The sequence below is a fragment of the Asterias rubens genome, chromosome 6 (genome assembly GCF_902459465.1).
Source record: "Asterias rubens chromosome 6, eAstRub1.3, whole genome shotgun sequence".
Classification (NCBI taxonomy): domain Eukaryota; kingdom Metazoa; phylum Echinodermata; class Asteroidea; order Forcipulatida; family Asteriidae; genus Asterias; species Asterias rubens.
This window is the reverse complement of record NC_047067.1, coordinates 12,511,652-12,528,348: the sequence shown is the minus strand read 5'-3', so window position 1 is coordinate 12,528,348 and position 16,697 is coordinate 12,511,652. Positions and strand designations below refer to the sequence as shown.

At 37.8% G+C, this 16,697-nt stretch overlaps 1 protein-coding gene across 12 annotated transcripts in view; it reads right to left on the bottom strand.

Annotated features, from left to right (window-relative positions):
• The window catches only part of LOC117291744 (anoctamin-4-like), a 69,880-nt gene extending 54,750 nt beyond the window's left edge, over nt 1-15,130 (bottom strand). For 7 of the 12 annotated variants that reach the window (XM_033773623.1, XM_033773622.1, XM_033773626.1 and 4 more), the window contains exons 1-2: nt 7,068-7,228; nt 2,576-2,644 (exon numbers count right to left, since the gene is read on the bottom strand). In XM_033773623.1, the coding sequence (XP_033629514.1) occupies nt 2,576-2,644; nt 7,068-7,176 (178 nt within the window). In that variant the 5' untranslated portion in view covers nt 7,177-7,228. Of the gene's footprint in view, nt 1-2,575; nt 2,645-3,430; nt 3,556-3,788; nt 3,957-7,067; nt 7,230-14,871 lie in introns of those variants that run through there. The other 5 variants (XM_033773629.1, XM_033773624.1, XM_033773631.1 and 2 more) reach the window with 5 other exon arrangements.
• Between the last annotated feature and the right edge of the window lie 1,567 nt (nt 15,131-16,697).

Here is a 16,697-nt window from a genome sequence, read left to right as displayed (position 1 = left end):
GGAGGGCCTGACAGGGTCACCCTTAACTATGACAGCATGAAAACATTTCCCTATTTAACAATTTTTTTATTAATTTTCCTCAAAAGTGTTGGTGGGTCGAAGGAATGATCAAAAATTGAAACTTTATTTTCAATTTTAAAATAGGACTATAAAAACATAAAAGGAAACTTGTACCGGTTACACACTTTACAACACTTGGTTTGTTTGTAGATAAAATATAGAATTATCAACATATTTTTCAATATTATAAATTGTAAACTGCCTCATGTAATTTGGCCTTAATAGGTCCCCACATCAGCCCAAGCCCTAAATGAAATGATTCCCAGACGGCATTGCCAAACTGACTGAACTATCCATACGACGTACAGTGTATAATTCAAGTTTACAAGGCGCGCAAATCCACTCTTCTGCTTCTTAATTCATATGAATATTTGTACGCAGACCTCCATGCAGGGAGATCATCGTTCCATTTCATTGAACTTGATAAATTATGGCAGGTCAATCTTCCCATTCATAACGTATGTGTTCATTCAACCATGGCTGTAAGAACCGAAAATGAAAAAATAACAGACATTCTTAAAGCCATTGGAACCTTTCGGTACAGAAAAAAAATTAAAAGTTCACATTTACAAATAACTTACAGGGTTTACAGAAGGTAGTGGTGAAATACTTCTCTTGAAATATTATTCCATGAAATGCTTTACTTTTTGAGAAAACAGTAAAACAATATCAGTTCTCATTAACGAGAATTACGGATTTATTTTAAACACATGTCATGACACGGCGAAACGCGCGGATACAAGGGTGGGTTTTCCCGTTATTTTCTCTCGACTCCGATGACCGATTAAGCCCAAATTTTCACAGGTTAGTTATTTGATATAGAAGTTGTGATACACGAAGTGTGGGCCTTGGACAATACTGTTTACCGAAAGGGTCCAATGGCTTTAAGGCAAAACTTAAGGTCAACTGTGCTAACACTATAAAAATAACCCACCAGGAAAACCACACAAAAAACAATTTATAGTACATTTCCGTAACTGTAGCCTACTTGGTAAAACAATCCAAGGAGCTCATTTCAGTTCAGTGTGCCACATGTCATACTAGCAAAATTCAAGAACAGAATGCCCTCAGTTTTGAACAATCCTTGAGGGAAAACACAGCAACCTGAGAAATGATTGATTGCCCTTAAAAACTTTGCTATTTTTGTCCCAACCCTGTCCCCTATGGTGTCAATTCATCAATATGGACCTTACTATGGTGCACTGTAATGATTAAAAACTGTGCAAAAATATTGCTTGTTGTTTAGCACAGGGCCCAAATTCATAGAGCTGCTTAAAGCACAAAAATTAGCTTAGCATGAATTATTTTCCTTGATAAAAACAGGATTACCAACCAAATTTCAATTTGTTGCATAATTGCTAGTTACTGGTGTGTGGATAATTGGTTGGTAAATCCAGTTTTTATCAAGGCAAAAGTTTCATGCTCAGCTATTTTTGTTTGCTTAGCAGCTCAATAAAATTTGGCCCAGATGATAAACGAAACAAGCAAAAACATCAAAAACATCTTGCAGCAAATGGTACAAATTCTCTTTCAGATTCTGCTGTCATTATCCGTTAACTTGATGCCACAAAACAGAACAGCAGCTGCCTCATAGGAAAAACTTACCTTAATTGGAAAAACCCATGATGATATTATGTTTAACATCCGTCAACTATACCTTTATTACTGCAAACACAGATCAAAAAATTAATCATGAAGCAGTCCTACCTGGAATAATCATAGGACGCTCCGGGAGCTTTTACACCATCATTTTGAAAATAATTGTTCCATTTAGACAATTTGTAAAACGTATTCAACATTTATTTTAATATTTCCTAATTGGGAGTGAGATCCCCAATGAGTCAGTTACTATGCTAAGCAGATTTTAGACGATGCGCACACACCATACAGTGCACGCAATTTTACTCCGACATTGGCAGACCATGTGTAGAGAGCGTATTTTTCTTACACTGCAGTGAGGGGTTTGGTTCTGTAAACTGCCAATTACTGGCTTGAGTAGGAGACTACGTTGCAACGCTTTTTGAAATTATCCACCAATCTGGAACATGCACATAACAGCATTTTTAGAAATGTAGTCTCATCTCAAGAAAACCACTTGCTTCTAGGTGTCCACAAAAGAAATGTGCGTACAGAGAGTATCCACATGTGACGTCAGGGAAGGGAGTCTACAGAGTATAGCGCCTTCTTTGTGTCTAGTTTGCGAGTAGCTGATATTATTTTAACCTGAACATAATGACGGACGCCACACATCAAGGCTTAGGAATAACACCAGTATAGTTGTCTCTTGCCAAGTCAATCCCAATCCATTTGCATTTTTCACCAAGATTCATGTCCCAATTGCACCTCGGACCGATCAAAATGATTAAAACTATTGTTTCCCAAAAAAAATCATTGGTAAAAACCTTGCGGATCAAGACAGGGGACCAGTCTAGTATTTTTTTTAGCTAAGATCTACCAATAATTTTTACTACATCCTGGACGCCCTTTAAAATGATCTGGTAGGAACTGAACTTACCAATAGCTTCGTAGGGTTGTGCAGGTTCCTGAAGGCCCTCAAATCCTATCGCTGGTGGCGCTGCCATGTCTACAAAAAAACCAAGAAAAACAACAACACACTTGATCAATAACTTTTTAAAATACTGTATTATACTCACGACAATAAAAGCACCACATCTATAGCGGAGTGTATTGTTTTGTCGCAGCTTAAACCTTGCACAGCTTAAAATATCGCCTCGCTTTGCAAACGCTTTATTTTGTTGTTGGACTAAACCATTCTGTGAAAGGGGTATTACAATGTTGTAGTGCTGCAGCGCGTGCGCGCCATGCAATGAGTGAATGGCGGGAAATGTAAACGGACTGCGCGCACGCACTGCCTTGTAACACCCCTTTCACAGAATGGTTTAGTCCAACAACAAAATAAAGCATTTCCAAAGCGATGCGACAAGTTCAAAATATAAACCTGGGAATTCGCTTCGGGATCTGGTAAGTTTTTGTCCTTTTTCTTCAAAAATATTTTCTCAATGGTGTTTTGAGTGTTCATTAGACATTGAGGATTAAGTTCGTGCCCTTTGAATTTGTGTCATGATTTTTAAAAGTGGTAAAAACGGGGCAAATCTGGTGACTAGCTGTCAAAATTATATGTGTTGGACCAGATTGTCATTTGCCGCTCGAACTGATCTCGTAACCCTCCGACCTGGCGGCCGTCGGGAGGAGGGTTACGTTATCGCAACTAAGTATCATGTGTTGTAGGTGCTACAACATTGTCTTGACAATTTACATATATAATTCAGTTATTTGTCAATCAATGCAATGTTACAATAACAATGTAGTTTGATGACACAGTTACCGTCCATGCAATCAATTGGCTTACCTCAAAAGTCAACTTCAAGTTTTTCAACAAGCACAACTGTATTAAAACTGAATAGCTAGGCCTCAGTCAGTGCTTTCCAAAATTGTACTCGGTGCAACTTGTTTTATCGTGGCAATAGCATGGCTGACTGATCGAGCGAAAATAGCCGACAGACCTCCGTCTAACGACTGCACGGCGCAGTAGGCGATACAGCAGTCAAATTCCCGTCCCGTGCCCTCAACTGCTAGTGCTACACTACAGCGCTATCACTACTGTACTAAGTTCAATCTGACGGCAGTCACATTCACAACTGCACGATCAGTTTCATATGGTTTCAATACCTTACACCTTACACACATTGACTGATATAATTACTAACCTTATCAGAACAAGAACCAGCTAAGGAGTGATAAACACCGGATAAAATTTGAACTTTGGCCAATCAACCCCTCTTTATTGTGTGTTTACAAAGTCCATGTGTCAATATGACCTCTCCCGTACACAACAGTTACACTTTTCTGGCTCTAGCTCTGGGGGAAGGGGCTACGCCTAAAATTAATTTCCCACACAGTACAACCTTCAATCCAGTGCCGCGTAACACAAGTGCTATGGCAATTCACGTAGGGATGAATGAGTAATACTTTTGGGATCGACGTGGGCGAGTCACACGCACAACGGTTTGGTGTAGTCTGTGATGCAGCAGGTTCTACGTATATTAAAGTGTGTTTAGCGATGCAAAACAAACAAAGTGGCTGGAGATGAGACTACTCTATAGTCGTAAAACAAACAAGTTGTCGAAGGTCAGTCCCCTTTATGAGGCCTTCCTAAAATAGTAGCAGCACTGCCGTACTAAATAATGCTTTGAAATTGTTGATATGCATTGACCGAATTAATAAAAAATAGCATTAGCTTTGTGCTATGCTTTAATAATGCTTTAAACAGTTCATACAAAAAAAGTAGTTGATAGCGTGCAAGCGAGCTTCTATAGTTCTATAGGACTTTGAAAGCCCATTTAGAGTGTCAATACAATCACTGTGCCCCGACAATCGACAGAAAAGAAATGTTGAGCATAGTTGTACTGGCTAGAATTTATAAAGAAATATTTTAGACGACCCGTGTGAATGACGTTTTCTTTTGATCAATATAATAACTTTCACGACCACACATTGGACAAGCAGTTAGCTTTTTTAGGTGGTTATTCATCAAGCATCAAGCATCAAGCACCATTTGAACAACATGTCAAACCTTTGCTAGAAACAATTATTTAGTTTATGCTTTTTGTTTGTTTGTTGTTAATGTTGTTGTTGCTGTCTATGTACTTATTGTCACCCCCACTCTAATCATAAAAAAAGACAGTTGTCATTTAAGAGATCACCGTCATATCACATTATAAGACAGTTTGGGTTAATTTTGCGTGTCTTTAAAAAATTAATATTGAGCAATTTGCAAATTTCAAAATGTCCGCCATTGTTATTCTACCTGCCTTTTCCTCATGGCCTTATTGACTCATGCACAATAACATGTCGACACTACGTTCCCAAACAATGCAATATCATACTACTGTTTTACGACAAAAGGGAAAACTATTTTCGAGTCCCTTCCCACTCATGCATAGACCACGATAAAGATTGATTGCTGAGCCATAACAATTCGAGAGTTCTAACTAGTTTGAATGTCAACGAAACGAATGTCAAAGGCACTGGAACACTAGTTGGCAATTACTAAAAAAAAAACGTACTTGTTAACGAGCAACGGAGAGCTGTTGATATAGTATAAAACATTGTGAGAAACGGCTCCCTCTGAAGTAAAGTACAGTTTTTGAGAAAAAGGTAATATCTCACTCAAATATTCAGACCTGACACATTTTTTAGGCCGCATCTGAAAGCACACAAATTATTTTTTTGTGCAACAATATTAAGGGTGTTTTTCTTTCGCTATTCTCTTGCAACTTCGAATGCCATTTGAGTCCAAATTTTCACAGATTTGTTATGTTATGCATTGTGAGAGAACACACCAAATGAGAATACATGGTCTTGAAAATTACCGAAGGTGTCCACAGTTATGCCAAGGCCCACACTTCGTGTATCACAACTTCTTTATAAAATAACAAACCTGTGAAAATTTAGGCTCAATCGGTCATCGGAGTCGGGCGAAAATAACGGGAAAACCCCACCCTTGTTTCCGCACGTTTCGCCGTGTTATGACATGTGTTTAAAATAAATCAGTAATTCTCGATATCGAGAATTGATGTTGTTTTAATGTTTTCTCAAAAAGTAAACATTTCCGAGAATAATATTTCAAGAGAAGTCTTTCACCATTACCTTCTGTAAATCCTGTAAGTTATTTGTAAATATGTGAACAAAACAAAACAAATTGGTACCGAAAGTGTCCTATGGCTTTAAAATAGTGTTGCTGACCGACTTTACACTGTAAATACTGTGCTTCAACACCTTTTGTTCTTCTTCTTAGAGCATCTGAATCTGATAGTCGACAAAGCATCCCAATGGAAGCATCTTTAAAGAAAATGAATTGTTTTTAGTTTTAGACGTGGACTCAAGGGTGGAGGATCCCAAATAAGAAAAACCACGAGGTCATCAGAAGGAACTGGAAATCCAATCTATATGCAAGAACCTTGTTTATGATTCGAACTGGGGTCCACAGAGAGGAGAGAGGCAGGGAAGAAACCACTTGAAACAGTTCAACAAATTTTCGCAATTCCACAATGTGCCATACAAAATTAATGTCACATGCACAGTCCCGGGACGTGGTAAAAACAAGACATTTTTTTCTTAAGAACGCGCACAACCATGAATTATGATCAGCGGCATTATTGTAAACAATCAAGATGGATCTGAATCGATTCCACGTGCATGTTTACCTAAACTGATGTCAATTATTTATATTTTTTTTCTCAAGTTGTTTGTGCGATGTTATCAAAGGGGACATGTTATCATCAGAGTCACGTCTTCACAAATGAACGCCAAACACTCTCCCGCACTGGACTGAGAAACTCACACAAAATTCACTTGCCCCTAATGAGAACTCAGAGATATAAAATGTCTAGTGTTCCAGCATTAGTGAGACTGTATAATAATCGGTGATTTCATTAACAAGTATCTCTAACAGTTGGGTTTAAGTTTTATCAAATGTTTATCAAATCTGTGGCTTCATCAACAAGTATCTCTAACAGTTGGGTTTAGTTTTATCAAATGTTTATCAAATTTGATCAAATTTTTTTAATTTGTGCATTCATGCCTACAGTTTCTTCTCCTTGTTAAGTCAGAGTTTGTTGTCTTTTGTAATTTTTAATAATAATGAATTATCAGTTTTATCAAATGTTTATCAAATTTAATCTAATTTTTATCTTTTTTTGTGCATTCATGCCTGGAGCTTTTCTTCTCTTCTTTTAAGTCTGTGTTTTTTGTCATTGTTTACAATAATGTATCTAAACACGTCAATTTAAGTCTTTTTAACTTCTGTCGTGTATTTTGTGATATTTTTTATAAAATAAACCTTAATGAATTGAATTGAATTGAATTGAAATTTATATTGCCACAAGAAATAAATCATATCAAAGAACAAAATAGAAAATTAATTGTTTATAAATCTCCGTGGAAGAGATTTCTACCATGAATAATTGAAATGCATTATTACGAACCCGTTATACACAAATCGCCATGCTCAGCTGTAGCCTCTACTCCGGGCAGTGGTTCAACACGATTCGCCCGGTGGTGATGCCCAACTAACTCAGTGCCGTTTTTACTCATTTTGGTGCCTCAAGAGAATTCCGTCCAAAAAGATAGAAACGCAGAGATTTCGAGACTATACGAGAGGCCGCCATTACACATTCGATGCATGTGTGTGATGCTCTTCGCTTGGATGTCTTGATATACTCTTACACACGATTGAGAGGAAAATCTATTATGAGATTCGAGTTTGCGCAAAACCCGTACATGTGCGGGATGCGGTCCCGCATTGAAGTATCTTATTGCCATGACAACGGGTTGGGTCAATAATTTGTGACTCTCTGGAAACGTCACATGACTTGTTTGGTTTGGCTAAAACAAATAAATACCGGGCTTTAAGATTGAATATATTAATTACAATATGCGGCTGTCACTCATCATTTTGTATTTAAATTTTAATTACTTAATTTATTGCTAACCTTGCGCGGTAACAATACATGTAGGTCCGATGGTACATTCTTAAACATCTTTACATACGATGAGTGAGTCTGTCGTAAATATAACAGGCAGTTCTCGTAATTTGAGGTAAATAATAATTTATTTTCCGTTGCAAATTTTGACAGTATCACAAACATACTGTACATTGATTAAGGGTTATAAAAATGAAACCAACGGACAAAGAATATCTGCATATACATACTGAAGTTAATGGGTTTTTTTTTTAGAAATTCTACCCCAGCCTAAAAAATCAATACCGAGAGAAAGAATTCGATTTTTGCTTCAGCTTATTAGAAACAAGAAATCCGATCAATACGAATACAATGTATGTACATTTCATCATCATAATTTATATAGTACCACATGTCAATATTTGGTAAAAATCTATGCATTGAACTTACACTGTGATTGTAATGTGATAACAAAAATAATAATATTTGTCAATGAAGAAAAGAAACGAACAATTGATAACAAACGATTTTGTTATTTTCAATAAAGAAACTTGGGTTTCTGAAAAGGATGAACCATAGCCTAATAATAAAGCCTAGGCCTAATAATATTAATTTATATTATATCACATGTCAATCAAGTTAAAAAAAATACATGCACACACATCAACGCAAAATATGAACATGATAATAAAGTGAGTTTGTTATTTTAAATAATTCAACGTTGATTTCTCATGGATTAAACCATTGGTTTTAATTTTGATCCACTCGAGTAAGTTTTAGAATACTGTTATTACAGTAATTAGGCACGACATTTTACGGAGGTAACGAATGCGATTGCCTCCATGCCCACTGGTATATTAATTGCCTTGGTGCCCTTGACATTTAAAATTTACTCATACGGTGCACTATATATAATTTTATACCGAAAAGAAAATGCTTTGGTGCCCTTTCCCTTTCAAACACGAAACATACAGTCCTGCAGTAATATTCTAATAGAAATGTATCCATAATTCCACATGCGTACATTAAAAAAAAAAAATCTCCGTTTATTTCTAGTTCTTAGAGGTTGAAGTATTTACATACCACTGGTGTTATCATTTGCTCCCGGTCCGTTGTCGAGAAGGGGCTGGGGGCCGACTCTACGTCCAGAACGTGATTTCGAACGCCTGCTCGATTTTCCCGCCGAATCCAATTCCATAGACGAACCCCGTATGATAAATGCTTCGGTCGAATGTTCATAATCATGTTTTTAAGAAGATTAATTATTCGGGTTAACAACTGACAAGCCACATCCTAAAATTAAAAGTATTGTTATCTCGACGAAGTACATTTAACAAAACATAGCGTGGGTGTTGACTGTCAACATCTGGGGACGGGTAACAATCATTAAAATACACAAGGGGTCGGGGGTGACGAGCTATCACTCAGGTAGATGTGGAGCTGGACTTTGTCCAACAGAGTTAATGTTCAAACCCAAACAAATCCGATCCGAGTTGAAATAAATAATCCAAACGAAGGTACACATTTATGACGGCAGCATGATGCGAAGATAAACAATTTCAACAAAATATTATTCATTAACCAACATCACTCAATAGAAACTCTTGATGACTTCGAATAACTCACTGGCTTGGACAAAAACCTTTATTTTGCAAGACATCTAAATGTGAACACTCAGGCGTAGGCCTACATTCAATCAAGGCTGAGGAATAACTGTACTAAGAACAGTCATGAACTCGGAACCAATTCGCGAGCGCGAATATCTTTATCTTAAGTGGTTTACAAGAAATTACTTGAAGAGATGAGTCTTTGAAAATATATAAAGACACACTTTAGATGTCAACAAAAATAAAATCATTTATTTCCCAGTATCATCTTATTGCAAAGTGTTTGCAGGTCTCCACCGAACATTGTTAACATTAGTTTATTTGTGAGGGTTTACTGTTTATTCTACCAACAATTACGAAACCTAAACCTAACATTTGTCATTTAAAAAAAGACCCCCACCAAAACACCACCAAAACCCACAACAAAACCTGACCGACACGACTTACAATATCTGGATCGCCAACCAATTTGGTTTTTGTTGTTATAATTTTTTTTTTATCTACGAGTATTTCCGAAATAATTAGCAACTTTTTCGGGTCAAATATGTCTCTTGCCGGTATTATTCTACATTTTAACGACATTAAAACGAAAGAAACTGAATGAACTGAAACCAAGATGAGGGATTACCCTTTTTGTGATTAGTCTTATGAGTTTATGAGTGTCGATCACAAGTTTAGGGTAGGGCGCCCTTCTACATCGCATGTGGGAGGAATATAAAACAAGAGAGGGCGCCCTTCGAATGGAAAAATAAAAGATATTGTACTTTATGGCAGCCTATTGTACCACCAGTTTATAATGGGAGAGTTGTAATTCTGGGAACGCCTTCAGACGCCCTTCAGGTGTGGCAAGCGCCATATAAGAACTGGGCCCAATTTCATAGAGCTGCTAAGCACACAAATTTGCATAGCATGAAATTTCTTCCTTGAAAAAACAGGATTACCACCCAAATTTCAATTTGTTGCGTTTTCCACGTTACATGGTATTTAGCTGTTGTTTGCTTATCCTGAAAATCACGTGGATGTTTGGTTGGTAATCCTGTTTTTATCACGGAAAAAATGTCATGCTCAGCAAATTTTTCTGCTTAGCAGCTCTATGAAATTGGGCCCAGATTGTGTTGTTTTATTATTTGTATTAAACTGTAGGGATAAATTCACGCATGGGGTGTGACGAGTCCAGTTTAAATACGGGTACACGTTGTAAGGGTACACTTTAAAAACTAAAGAGTTGAATCCAACACTTGCATGAGTTCGGTGAGTGACTAAACTTTGAAAGTGTTGGATCTAGCGTTTTGTTTGTTTAATCTAGCATTTTAAAATTTTTGATCCAACGCAAATAGGGTTAATTTAACAATTTAAGTGATATTTCAACATTTCCCAAACAAATTCCTTTGAATTGTTGGATCAGCTTTATAAACGTTAAACTGGCACTTAAATTGTTGACCGAATACTGGATTCAACACTTTCAAAGTGTAGTCACTCACCGAACTCATGCAAGTGTTCGATCCAACTCTTTAGTTTTTAGAGTTACAGAAAGACACATACGTCACCTTAGATTAAAGCCAGTGGACACTATTGGTAATTGTCAAAGACTAGTCTTCTTACTTGGTGTATCTCAACATATGCATAAAATACCAAACCTGTGAAAATTTGAGCGCGATCGGTCGTCGGAGTTGCGAGATAACTATGAAAGGAAAAAACACCCTTGTCACACGAAGTTGTGTGCTTTCAGATGCTTGATTTCGAGACCTCAAGTTCTAAACTTGAGATCTCGGAATCAAATTCGTGGAAAATTACTTCTTTCTCAAAAACTACGTCACTTCAGAGGGAGCCGTTTCTCACAATGTTTTATACTATCAACCTCTCCCTATTACTGTTTTATGCCAATACATGTAATTATTTTGAGTAATTACCAATAGTGTCCACTGCCTTTAAGAGTTACACCAGGTTCAAAGGTACACCACAAGGGACACTTGAACAATAAACGGTTGAAATTCAATGAGGGTGCGTGGGTAAAGCAACCCATGTAGGAATTCGAAATGGGTGCGTGGGTAGACATGGCGAAATAAAAACGAAACTTCCAGGCCAATACGAGTAAAAACACCAGAATGAGACAATGCGAGCGTTATAATACAATGTTTATAACGCCATCGACCGGGAATTCAGGAAAGCATTCAAAGGGTGAATACCACTTTGAAAAAAAAACAATCTCACTGAACCAGAACCGTCGGGAAAATTGTGACTTTTAACTTGCGCCATTTTCGTTAAAATAAAAATCAAATGAAAAAATATCATGTGTACACATACAAATATAGGATGCCAGAAAAAAATTCTGTTGTGCTGCGTTTTGACCAAAAATGGCGTCCAGCAATCACGTGACCAAAGCAAATTGGTCCCTCTACGTCGCAACTCTTCTATAATACAAAGCTCTGAACTGAAAACCTCGTGAACAAAACGTGATTTCCTGTCATGACATCAGAATGTCGTTTTGGATTTGCAGGCAGGGGGCGTGAATGGGTTTCGATTGATTAATCAGACTATGAAGCTACATGAATAGACAAGAACATAAACTGCAAGTAATTCATTTTTCCCAACAACAAATAATTGGGTCTGGAAAGCATTGGGCACATTTTCAAGAATAAGCAATTTTAGGTATAGAAGGATAACATTTATTGTTGATTAAACTCATTTCATTATTGGATCTCACGATAATTATGGTATTACTTCCTAACCCCCTAAACCAACATTCAGGATCAGCTGAACATAATTGGTAATTCTAAAAAATAAAATAAAACATTAAAAAAAAAACATAAAAACTTACTTGGTAATAAGCAATAGAGAGCTATTGATAGCATAACACATTGTGAGAAACGGCTCCCTCTGAAGTAACGTAGTTTTGAAGAAAGAAGTAATTTCTCACTCAGCTGAGGTCTCGAATTCTTGTCACGGCACCTGAAAGCACACAACTTGTGCGACACTATAGGTTTTTTCTTCCATCATTTTCCCCCCCAAAATTTGTTGACTCAACAAGAGACACAAAGTTAGAAGACTGGTCTTGACAATACCAAAAGTAATCAGCGTATACATAACTTGTATACTTTCTAAAACTGTATTGCCATGTGTTGAATATTATAATATGAACCGTTAAACATATAGGCCTACTGCAGTACTGATGAGACTCATAATATTATTGTAAATAACAATCATAATTGCGCGTAAACATTTCATAACCCCCAGGGTCTAGAGTACATTATGATTATATAAATATGTAACATCTGCCGTCCATTGGTTATGGTGTGTCTTCAATGACTACAGTTGCCACGATGGTGACAGTGACACACCCTTTCTCCCGGCACCCATGTGTTCCGATACCTCTCACGTATATTCCGTAATCCTATAAACCCAACACTAACGCATCATAGATCGGAACACAGGGTTTTCGGAACGTAAGCCGTTTCACGATTCCGCCATCTTGAATTGCTCTGAAGGTAATGAATGGGAACGATGCATTGGACAAACTATGATCTCGTACAGCCCCGCTAGTGGCGGCAACAGGTGCAATGTTCAACTCAATTGCCTCATGTAGGGGTGCACCCAGAGCAACGCTCCCATTATTTTTTTTTTGTGGGCAATTTAAAGACAATGAACACTATCGGTAATTGTCAAAGACCAGTCTTCTCACTTGGTGGTTCTCAACATAATGCGTAAAATACCAAACCTGTGAAAATTTGAGCTCAATCGGTCGTCGAAGTTGCGAGATAATAATGAAAGAAAAAACACCCTTGTCACGCGAAGTTGTGTGCGTTCAGATGCTTGATTTCGAGACCTCAAATTCTTAATCTGAGGTATCGAAATCAAATTTGTGGAAAGTTACTTCTTTCTCGAAAACTACTCCACTTCAGAGGGAGCCATTTATCACAATGTTTTATACTACCAAGCTTCCCCAGCACTCGTTACCAAGTGGGGTTTTGTGCTAATAAATATTTGGAGTAATTACCAATAGTGCCCATCACTGCCTATACAAAATTGTGAGCCACAAAAAGTAGCACAGTATTAAATTATGTATAAGATTAATGTTGCCCAAATTGTGACATGGGGTTGTTGACTTCCAACTTTTTTTTTATAACCGAAGCTCTGAAAGAACTGTTTGTATTTGCCGAGAGGGAGGTGCAGGGATAATTTTACAGATTGATGCTCATTGCTCGAATGTTTGACAATTTACACAGAAGTAAGGGCGTTTTTATTTGAGGGGAGACTATAAAACTCGACGGGCCTGGGTGGGACACCCAATGTCATATTGGGTTGAGGAACAAAGTTTAGGAGTTATTGGATAGTTTTATCTTTAGTCTAAAAAGCTGTAGACTAATCTGTGGTGGTTCTTTCTACATGGTCCATCTCTCCACACAATGAAGACAAGCACAGATCAACATCCCACAACATAATTATGGAAAAGATCAAGATCGATGGTTTAAGAATCATCCATCTATAAAAACTTGGTGGAATGGTATACAAATCTTCTCCAAGAAAACAACAACTGGTCGTTCGTCAAATAGTGTACCTAGTTGTGCGTCACATAAGCTACACGCAGCAACTAACCACCAACTCCACAACCTGCGGTTTATGTAGCGATTAAGTTTCTTTGACATAACTAGAGTGTCTTGGGAATCAAGACTATATACCTTGCCCCATCATTCCACACCTAGTTATTTCTTAGTGTCAAAGTTCACGGTGCGAGGGTGGGCGTTGGCTGGTGGAATTTAACGGTACAATTATTTATAATAGGGCCTATATGCGGATTTGGCTGCGCCATTGTAGACATACATTGCTGGCTAGACACAATTGAAGTATTCGCATGACCATTCCGAATCGAAAGGCAACAACAAAAGTCAGTTGATTAATTTATAGCTGAGGGATCGTTTGACAGCTTTGTGATCCTTTACAGCTTTAGTTGCACAATTGCACACAGAACAAATCAGCTCAATTATTAATGCAATACAAGTCCGTTTAGAATATTATGGCGCAACTGCACTGCGCCCTTGAGCTGGACAGCTATGGGTTTTAAAATATCACCAGTAAACTGAAATAGAAAGCAATCATATGAAACGTTTGTCATGACGTCAGTTGTATCATGAAGGTAGAAATAGTTGTTCTCAGTGCAGCCATGGAGGAAGGAAATACATGGTGTTAACGGGACACGAGTCAAACATGGGCACGAGTCAAAAAACTCCATTCACACGTACATAACACCTCTGTGTCTTCCTCCATGATAACACATACAAACACCACATTAACCCAGCTGCCAGCCAGACACATTATTATTAGCTTATCATCACATCAGAGGAGCTAATATGTATTTTGTAAATATTTGCCATGCATGCTGGTGCAACCACTAAATTGGATGAGGGAAACTGGGAACTGGGAAATATAGCTATAGAGTATCAGCAGGAAGATTAGTGTAGGTGATATAATGACAATGTACCTATGTATGCTTCGTTTTAAAAGGGGGAACGGGCACCAAGGCATTTTTTCCCTAGATCAAGGGCCACCCTGTGGGGAGAAAATTGTAAAATTATCCTGTGGTACGTGTGAGCATTTCAATTAATTAGGGCACAAAGAATGGCCGGGGCACATACATGCACATGACACTGACAATTTACTAGTATTGACAGTTGGTTGTAAATCGTGGGTCTTGCTCATTAATGTAACTGTTTTTACGCCCCTACCTGGTTCAGCTGCTGGCTTGTTGGTGTCACCCTCTACTCTCTCGTAATTCTGCCGGCCTGGCTTCGGCATGACTATGTTGTCACCGGGCGACGAACTCCAAACAACGGTACTAGAGGTTGGTCCACTAGCCACTCCTCGCAATGTCACGGTGGTTTCAACCACGACGTGTGTCCGGGTTTTTTTGGCAGTCAGCTTTTTTACTGTGGCAGGTTGTAAACACGACAGCGTGTAGCCAGTCACTTTATTTACTATGCAAGATCCACTACACAAACAATACAACAAAAGGGCCTTGGGATTTATAATGATAACTTGTGCGCTGATGTGTGTTAATATTAAACACCGCCGCCGGGGTGAACCGACTTTTCAAGTACTGCCAGGCAAATCTACGCACATACAAAGGCTGCCAGTACATGTACATCGCAAAGTGTGTGGGTAAACGGGGACTTCAGAAACAACAGAGGACCGAGCGCTTTCTGACCCATGTCATCCATCAGAGAGACCTCGATCGAGAGAGAGAGACAGAAAGAGCCCTAGAATTTTATGGATTATTCGGTCACATTTATAATTATCCTTCAGTGGTATAATACAAATCTATTCAAATCGCTGCCAGCAGCAATAATAGTACTTGTACAACACTAAAAGTCTGGAAGTAAAACATTACGTGGGTTTCCCGTTTGTTAAATATAGCAACACACAAAACACATTAAAAAAATACTAATAATAAAAATAGGTTTTCTCAGTCAATTTCGGCAAATGAGCAGCCAATTTCATTTTCATGCGTTCGAATTAAAGCTGTTTTGCCTCTCCAGTTGTTACTGCGTTTCAAATTTAGAATTTGGCCATTCAATTTCGTTTTGAGTCGGGACAAATTCCTTTAGCACTCTCAATTTAACGTATCATCGTTCTTTTTCGTGGCACACACGCCTCAAGAACCGTCTGCGAATTCGAATACTGCTTTGATGAATTGTAAAATTGAATGATTATTTTGTTAGATCTAATAACGCAATATTACATTTGACCAATCTTAACGAAATCTAATGACCCTTTTCAGTAGCATTCGGTTTCGCGAACCCTAAAAGCTTGGTGGTTAATGGCTGCTCATTCGCCGAAATTGACCGAGAAGACCTTGAAATAATTATAGAAACATTATGAATAGTTACTTATCGATTTGTTTATCATTATTGTCAATGTTTAGGTAACAGAAACTTTTATTACAAAACAAAATAGTTAAATGCCTGACGTTTTGACCCTAGCAGAGTCTTTCTTTAAAAAATATAAACAAATGACAAAATGTGTGGGCGTTGTTGCAGGTGCCGGGTCAATGGATCATCAAGAGTCAGACCCTACCTACCTTGAAGATTAAAGTTAACCCCTCGTGTAAACATGTCATCATGTTATTTATTTTCATTCCACGATACATTGCAACATTAATGCACAGAGTTATGTATACGGTGTACATTAAAGGCAGTGGACACTATTGGTAATTACTCAAAATAATTGTTATCATAAAACCTTTCTGAGTGACTAGTAATGGGGAGAGGCTGATGGTATAAAACACTGTGGGAAACGGCTCCCTCTGAAGTACACTAGTTTTCGAGAAAGAAGTAATTCTCCACAAATTTGATTTCCGAGACCTCAGATTTAGAATTTGAGGTCTCGAAATCAACCATCTAAATGCACACAACTTCGTGTGACAAGGGTGTTTTTTCTTTCATTATTATCTCGCAACTTCGGCGACCAATTGAGCTCAAATTTTCACAGGTTTGTTATTTAATGCATAATGTTTAGACACACAAAGTGAGAAGACTGGTCTTTGACAATTACT